The following is a 9,115-nucleotide window of genomic DNA, read 5'->3' on the forward strand; positions in this document are numbered from 1 at the left end:
ACTTACTTAGTTCTGCCTAGGGCAAGGATTATGTTTTATTTATCTCAACATCTGACCTAGCAGGTTTTTAGTAATGATGAAATATTAAATGAAACTATATGAGGCTGCCTTTTTTTTTTTGGTCAGAAAAGGTAAGTATAATTGACAATTGCATAGAGATCAGGCTAATAACTTTTTATTTCTTATATTGTTGCACAGAAGACTTGAGGTGGAAGTTTGGTAAGAATGGACAAGCGTGAGTTCCTGTTGAGACTTAGAGGGTTAAGAACCTGATGTCTCTGAGGACACAGGTTTAATCCCTGGACTTGCTCAGTGAGTTAAGGATCCTGCAATGCCTGTGGCATGGGTTGCAGATGTGACTTGGATCCAGTGTTGCTGTGGCTGTAGTGTATAGGCCTGCAGTTGCAGCTCTGAGTCAACCCCTAGCCTGGGACCTTCCAAATGTTGCAGGTGCAGCCATAAAAAGAAAAAAAAAAAAAAAAAAAGGAGAAGTAAGGACCAGGGAGACAGTTAAACATAGAGAAGAATTTTTTTTTTGCCATTTCTTGGGCCACTCCCGTGACATATGGAGGTTCCCAGGCTAGAGGTCCAATCGGAGCTGTAGCTGCTGACCCGATGCCACAGCCACAGCAATGCTGGATCTTTAACGCACTGAGCAAGGCCAGGGATCGAACCCGCAACCTCATGGTTCCTAGTCGGATTTGTTAACCACTGCGCCATGACGGGAACTCCTTGTGGTTTTGTTTGTTTGTTTAGAGAAGCATTTCTTAACAACTATAGAGTCATTGAAGTTCACCCAAAAACTTGGCTTTGAATGGCCAGGTGACTAAAACAAACATGGGAATTTGGCCGAAAGATTTACATCCTTCCATAAAGAATATAAGGAAAACATCAACTCCTCAGGGGAACCTATAGCATTTCCTGGTCTTTGGTCTGGATGACATTTTTCTAAGCAAGTGTTCATGTAAGTGCTGTTCAGAATTGAAGTAAACAGTATTCTCAACATCCTGAATATGAATGCCAAGAGGCTTTGTTCACATTTATTATTACATATATATGAAACTAAGACTAAATTGCAAGTACATTTCAGAAGCAGCTCTTTGGGGATATCTAAGTGTTACTTTTATTGCTGTGTCATAATTAAAAAACAAAATCTAAATATTCAAGAGCAGTGCTTTTAACTAAAAACACCTGATTAATTATAAGATTTTATTCTCAGAAAAATTTTTAGTGTGAACAGTTTTGCTAGGGGCTTAGTGAATTCCAGTCTATGGAACCCCAGGTTTAAAACTCCCTTAGGAAGAGTAGATAAATTGTGTGCCATTCAGATAAGCTTCCATAAATCTTTCAACCAGTTTTTGAGGAATCCATAGGAGATGATTAGCAGTAATAGTCTACAAGTGGTCTGCAGTATAGATATTTTATTGTTGATTAAAGACAAACTGAATAAAAACAAACCCAGAGATGGTAGAGTTGGCAATCATCTATGACAATTAAATATCCCCAAACCAGGATTTTGACTTAAAGGACTTGCCATTTCATCACCATGTTGATCCTGGGTTATATGGTATTTGAAGGCAAGGCCAGGGTTCCCAAATAGGGCAGTTACAGTTTTGTTATAGCATACAAATAAGTATTTTGGGATATTATTCCTGAACTAGCAAACATGGCTACATGGTGTGGGTTCATATGTTTGAAGAATTCTGAGTTGGAGTTTCAAACCACAAATGTAAAAACCTTCCAGTTGAATAACATGTATGTACCATTGTATAAAACAGATGATTAACAAGAGCCTACTGTATAACTCAGGGAAGTCTGCCCAACAGTTTGTAATAACCTGTAAGGAAAAAAAGAATAAAGATACACACACACACACACACCCAATTCACCTGAAACTAATGCAACATTGTAAGTCAACTATACTCCAATAAATTTAAAAACAAAAATCCTCCACAGTTACATGCTATAAGCTTCTTGGTGAACTTGTAAGTTGAAAGCATACTTTTCAGTAACGGTGATGGAGTTGAGGAGCATTTGTCCCTAAAGAGTTACTGAGCATATCCAGGCACTTTATATATTTCTCATCACCACACAGTCTACAAGTAGGTGGTACTCCATTTTGTACCCAAGGCAACCAAGGCTCAGAGAAGATACTTCAGTGGTAGACTTAGTATTTGTACTCCAAAGCCTTTCTACTTTTCAAAACAGTGATGCACAGTTGGGGGAGGATTCCTCCCTTGCGGAAAAGGGAAGTGCTTTTTTCAGATTGTGGTGTCATCTCCCCAACCCCCCACCCCCGCCATCATCCCCTTTACAGTTGAGGTTTATTGCTAGAGAAAACCACTGTTTCATGATGGGAGTGTCAACCCTTTTCTGTTGAAGAGGAGAAAATTGTGACCTGCTATAAAATAGCTTGTATTAGCAGAAATTCCTAGTGAACCATTCTTTCTGATAATAAGTAGGTATAACTAGTTTTATCTTGAGGCCATTTTTAGCTGCTAACAGTAAGAATTACTGCTTTTCTCTTCTGGCACTGCCAAGTAATTCTTCCTATTGATCCATGATTCTCATTAGTATTAAAGTTTGTGTTCTCTTATAAGTCTCTAATCTGTCTTTAAGGCCTGCTTTCTTATCCATAGTGAAAAACCAAATATCCAAAAAAGCTGCAGATTATCTCACTTTATGGCAATATGTGCCAAAAATAACAGGGAGAGCTATCAAGAAATAGTAACAAAACTAAGGGGAAAGAACTTATTTTTCCTTAGAGTAAAACATGGATGTGAACTCAGACCTATAAATTGATCAGGGTTAAGACAGAATATACAAAGTAATGGGTCTGTAAGTATAGGGGTTGGATAGAAGCTTTCTTTTTCAAAAATGAGAAAGTACGGAGTTCCCTGGTGGTAATTTAGTGAGTTAAGGATCCAGTGTTGTCACTGTGGCTCAGGTTCACGCCCTGGCCTGGGAACTTTTGTATGCTGCACGCAAGGCAAAAAAAAAAAAAAAAAAAAAAAAAAAAGGCAGAGAAACTATGAATTCATTTAACTGGGGAATTTTTAAAGGATTGTCATATTCTATAGTAGGCTCTGCTTTTAGGCAGTTGAATTTTTATCACGTCTTTGTCTTTTAATTTAAGCTTTTTAAATGACATGATTATAGAGATTAGGCATGAAAGGGCCTGGGGTCTTCCAGGGAATGGTTGGCGTAGGTTTTTAGTTCATTTTTCTCCTTTAATATTCTTTTTTTCAAGGATCCTTGTGACTTCTGACCCCTTGGTGTAATAATAGTGATCCTACAGAGTAGTTTGGTCAGCACATAATTGCGTGCCAGGTACTGTGCCAAGCACATTATGTGCATTGATTCACAGAAAGCCCTGTGAAATAATATTATTCCTTTTATTCCTGTTGTATAAGGAAAGTAGTCTATCCCCATCTGATGTTACTGGCTTTGATCTTTTTTTCCTTCCAAATTGGTTACTCAAGGCAGACTGTTGGTACTTACTGACCTGATTAAGCAGTTTGGAATTGAACACTTCATTTACCTTTATTCTAATTTATATAAAGTCCTCTAGATCTCTGACTTGGTGTACTTGAGGGGAGAAGTAGGGTGTTCCAGATAGCATTTGCCTTGAGTTTGGAGGTTATAATGTATGTTCCTAATGTGAGTGGGGCAGAGTTGGCCAGGCATATGCCTAAGTCAGATTTTTTTCAGGCTGAGTGAGATGATAAGAGTCTTAGAACTTTCCCTCCTCCTGGGGAGGAAGATTTGTCCCAGAAGGCCCCCAGATCAGCATCTTTACCGTAGACCACTGTGGCATTCTCGTTACCTGTTCTCCTGCCTCCCATCTTTCATGTAGTTACTGCGTATCCTAGGTGTTGCATATAGTTATTTACTTGCCTTTTAAGTGTGGTCAGGATCTGGGAATCCTAATAAATAAAAATTAAATTAATTGTTTTTCTTTTTATGGCAGCACCCATGGCATATGGAAGTTCTCAGGCCAGGGGTTGGAGCCAAGCGGCATCTGTGACCTATGCTGCAGCTTGTGGCACCACCAGATCCTTAACCCACTGAGTGAGACCAGGGATCGACCTTTATCCTCACAGACTCTTTCTCAGGTTCTTAACCTGCTGAGCCACAACGGGAACTCCGAATTCAGTTAATTTTTGTATATTAAGAAAGACCTTTTAAAGTATGGAAATCTTTGATGTAGATGATAATTTTAACTCCTTAACCTGGCACACAGGACCGTCTTTCCAGTCTGCTTTTCTCCCGTATGTGATGCTCCACCACATGGCACCACTTCTGGTAATGCTGCTGTGTCTGTGTTCTTCAGACCCTCCTCATTCCCCACTTCAGACACATTCTCTCCCCCTCAGTCCCCTTGGCTTAGAGGATAATGTACCTTTACAACACATCATAGCTTGAGGTTATTCATGATACAGTCAGGTCTTCGTTCCCTTTCTAGATATCAAAAAAAAAATTTTTAGCTGTGTCTCTGTCTAATCTGCCCACCCATAGAATGCTGCTATAGATAGCAGGCATTTGGTTAATGCTTATTAGGCAGGGAATGAATGAAGCATAACCTGAGATCTGCATATTGATTGTAAATGCTTGTACCTTAGCCTTTGTGAAGTTGCCTTAGTGAAGTAATCATCTTAGAAATCTACAGTTGTGAAAGGGGCCTTGTGTTGGTGGATTTAACCATTCTCAATGGTACCTCTCTGGAGGGCTTGGGAAAAAGACCTTGCAGGCTGTGTGTTCTGGTCATCCTCACAGCTCACAAAGGATAACCAGTCTTTTCAAGAGCTTGAAAATGATACAGGAGTCAAGATTGTCCCTTGAAGGCCAGCCTGCAGAGTTCATAAAATTGTAAATGCTTCTGGTCATCCTTATGCTTATACCTGGATTTTAATAGGCTAAGCAAAATGACACCAGTCCTTTTTTAGTTTTGTTCCGAAGTGATTAGCTACAAGATCTTAGGTGCTGGTTTCCTTACTTGGTCTGTTGTTTGTTTATTTTCCCCTAAGCTAATTGGGAATGATGGAACTGATGAGTCAGACTCCCCTTAGAAGATTGTCTGTCAGCCAGTTTTTCATTGCTTATATATTGGACATTGGATGTGGTGAGTGAGGGAAAATGAAGAGGGAAGAATGGCACTGGAATTTCGTCTAGGGCACCTGGTGGATGGTGGTGTTATTTACTGAGATAGAGAATACCTAAAAAATCACCTGTGTGGGGGTTCAGTTCATGTTTATGTATCTGGGAGTGATTCAGTAATGTCTTACTGACATTACTGTTGTATGTGCTTTTAATGACACATAGACTTGTATAACTTAAACGGTTCCTTTTGGGTAGTGTTTGTACCACTCTTGGTCCTTACCATGTATTTTCCTCTAATTATATTTTTAAATAAAAATAGCAGCCACCATATGTCAGCACACCATGGCAAATGATGTATATATTTCATCAAAAGGTTGAGAGGTACTCTTTCTTTTCTGGGGGGGGGCGGTCTTTATAGGGCCACACCCATGGCATATGGAGGTCCCCAGGCTAGGGGTTGAATTGGATCTGTAGCCACTGGCCTATGCCACAGCCACAGCCACATGGGATCTGAGTTGTGTCTTTAACCTACACCACAGCTCACAGCAACACCGGATCCTTAACCGGCTGAGTGAGGCCAGGGATCGAACCTATGTCCTCATAGACACTAATCAGATTTGTTTCCACTGAGCCATGATCGGAACTCCGAGAGATATTCTTTCTATTTCACAAATGGGGAAACCACGGCACAGAGGTTAATAATTGCCGATAAATGGCAAGCCAAACTTTTTAAATAACATTATTGAGATACAATTTGCATAGCCATAAAGTTCAGCTTCAAAAGTACAATTCATTAATTTTTTAATGTATTTACAGAGTTTTGCAACCATCACCATAATCTAATTTTAGAATATTTGCATCATCTCAAAAAGAAACCTTGAACCCATTAGATACCACCCTCTAACCCCCTCCCCAGCTCCCCAGGTGAAGGCAGCTAATCTACTTTAGATTTGTTTATTCTGGACATTTCATATAATCGGGCTCATATAATATGTGGTCTCTTGTGACTGGCTTCTTTCACATAATGTTTTTGAGGTTTACCTGTCTTGTAGTATGTATCAGTACTTCATTCCTTTTTATTGCCAAATCTATTGTATAGATAAACTCAAGATTTGAACCAGGTATGTCTCATTGTAAGGTTCATGCTGTTGCTACTATGCCATTCTATACTTCCTATCCATGTCCCATTGCATGAGAAAGTTCTTGAGGCAGTGTCTTATATACTTCAGTGTTTTTCCCTCTCACAATTCTCTCAGGGTACCTTGCTCGTAGTATTTTAATATATAGACAAGAAACCCAAGTCCTTGTTATCTTGGACTTGGATTGGAAGAAAGAGGTGTGATGTCTCTATCATCAGGGAAAGTAGAAAACCTAAATATATTTTCTTTGTGTCTAGGAAGAAGAGGCAGGAAAGATAAAAGATTGCTGGGACAACCAGGAAGCACCTGCACTCTCCACGTGTAGCAATGCCAATATCTTTCGAAGGATAAATACCATACTGGATAATTCTCTGGATTTCAGCAGAGTCTGCACTACACCCATAAATCGAGGAATTCATGATCATTTGCCAGGTGATTTAGATATGAAAACTTGGATGTGCTAGACATGTGTATACAGCTGTTCTAGGCAGCTTTTTGTAAAACCTGTGAAAAATGTCCTTGAATCTCTGGCAATACTTGCCCCTTTTGTAGTTTGCTTTGTGGATTGGGTCCCCTTTAGGGTGAAGACTACCTTTTTTTTTTTTTTTTTGGTCTTTTTTTTTTCTTTTTTTTTTTTGCTATTTCTTGGGCCGCTCCCGCGGCATATGGAGGTTCTCAGGCTAGGGGTCGAATCGGAGCTGTAGCCACCGGCCTACGCCAGAGCCACAGCAACGTGGGATCCGAGCCGCGTCTGCAACCTACACCACAGCTCACGGCAACGCCGGATGGTTAACCCACTGAGCAAGGGCAGGGACCGAACCCGCAACCTCATGGTTCCTAGTCGGATTCGTTAACCACTGCGCCACGACGGGAACTCCAAGACTACCTTTTGATTATTTTATAGAAATCTATTTTATGATTTGTAAGAACATTGGGTGAAAAAGGATAGGTCAGATGTGACAAGAGTATTTATATATACAATGTGAGTCATGTATTTTATGATAGATCTTCTTACAGGTATATTAAAATTTTTTCAAGGGTAATCAATACTTGGTCTAATTCAACATATTCAAGATATGTCAATATGTAATCAATAAAATATTAACAAGATATTCTTTTGCTAGTATGTCTTTGTATATACTAGTACGACTTAGACTCCAAAATCCAATGCTTATTTTAAATTTACAGCACAGCTCAATTTGAACTAGTTACATTTCAAGTGCTCAGTAGCCACATGGGACTAGTGGCTATTGTATTGGATGGTGCAGCTCCTGAATATTTTAATTGCTTTTAAACATGAATGCAGGTCAACAAGCATTCAGCTTTTATGATATTTAGGATATTCCACAGAATAGTAGAGGGAAAGGGCAGCATCTCCTGAAGATGATCCTTCAGGAGGAGCTTGGATGTTCTAACAGTGTTTCATTATCTTTTTGTGGGAGTTGCAGCATATAAGAATTTTGTGAAATATTTTTGAATTATTTTAGATGAAAGTGAACATGTTTATAATTTTTTAAATGGACCTTGAAAATATTTGTAACAACAGGGCTTCTCAGAACAGGAACTGGTAATTGCTATTTTTTAGTTATAAATTCTTTGAGTTATTTTTAACTTGGCCTTGGAAATAATTCCCACAGAAGTGCTGGAGCATGTGAACATAAACTAGCTAAGTGTTTAAGGGAGAAGTTCCTTAGGGAGGAGACTGACCTGTGGAATTGTAGCATTTGCTATTAAATTGTCCTGGAGGGGAAATGAGAGAAGAATGTGGGGGCTGGGGGACAGAGGAGGGTCTTATCTTTTCTAATTTCCAAAAAGGTATACATGTGATATTTTCTGTTAACTGGTATAAGCGTGAGCTAACCCTTATTATGTAGCTTATGCCAAGTTAAAAATTCGGAGGACCTGCTTGGTTCTACATACATGCTGTTTTTCTCTTTTGAGAAAATTGCATGACATTTATTCCATTAAGGATGATAGTCAGCAATGGCTTAAATTTCACTGGATTGCTTCAGACATGCTGTAAACTTGGATGGTTTATAGCAAAGTATTTTTCAGGTAATGCTAGGTTGTTGACTCGTGTAAGACGCATGGTCGGTGAGAGAGGAGCTTTGAGGGTGTACATTTGCAGTTGGCTAGGGAACTCCATGGCCTCACTAGGAAGATGCCAAGCCCTGGTGAAACTGTTACCGTTGCACTCCGCCCACATCACAGACTGGTCAAACTACAAGGAGTAAGTAGACTTCTTGGCCTCTTCAGAGCCTTCTCAGGGCAGAAGAATATGTTGAATAGAGAAAAAATGGGTTCTAAGTTGACCTTGGGCAGTAAAATGAAGTAGATAGTTCTTCCAGCTGTAGGACAGAATGGTACCTGCCCCAAATGCCTCGCAGGGTTCTCCTGTGGCGCTTAGATGAGGAAGCAGTGCTGCAGTTTGAAGGGACCTCACGGGAGTGTGGCAGAGGTTCTGGTCAAGGTAGCTGGTGTTCTGACCCTTTGCAGGTAACCTAGCCCCCACTGTGTGGTCAGCTCTTTCCCTGTCCCTACCTGAGGTCTTGACTCGGGGCTGTGGGCTCATGGTTTCAAGTGGTGAGGCAGGGCTGCCTGGCCTACAGCAGAGAGCAGCTCTCCCAGGTTTCCCAAGCAGGAAAACCCATCTTGTGGTTAATGAGGAAGTAAACCTGGGTATGTATTTTTCATGAAAAACTTCAAGAAATAATGTGTAGCTTCTGGTCAAAATCAGTCTTGTTACCTAAGAAGATAATCAGAATTATAAAAACTTATCAGGAGTTCCTGTCATGGCTCAGTGGTTAACGAATCCAACTGGGAACCACGAGGTTGCGGGTTCAATCCCTGGGCTCACTCAATGAGTTAAGGATCCA

At 40.1% G+C, this 9,115-nt stretch overlaps 1 protein-coding gene across 1 annotated transcript in view; it reads left to right on the plus strand.

The window, feature by feature from the left end:
* The window catches only part of CPEB1 (cytoplasmic polyadenylation element binding protein 1), a gene marked incomplete at its 5' end in the record, with an annotated part of 53,355 nt that continues 50,735 nt past the window's right edge, over nucleotides 6,496-9,115 (plus strand). The window contains 1 exon segment of the mRNA NM_001097510.1: nucleotides 6,496-6,671. Within this exon segment, the coding sequence (NP_001090979.1) occupies nucleotides 6,496-6,671 (176 nt within the window).

The sequence above is a fragment of the Sus scrofa genome, chromosome 7 (genome assembly GCF_000003025.6).
Source record: "Sus scrofa isolate TJ Tabasco breed Duroc chromosome 7, Sscrofa11.1, whole genome shotgun sequence".
Classification (NCBI taxonomy): domain Eukaryota; kingdom Metazoa; phylum Chordata; class Mammalia; order Artiodactyla; family Suidae; genus Sus; species Sus scrofa.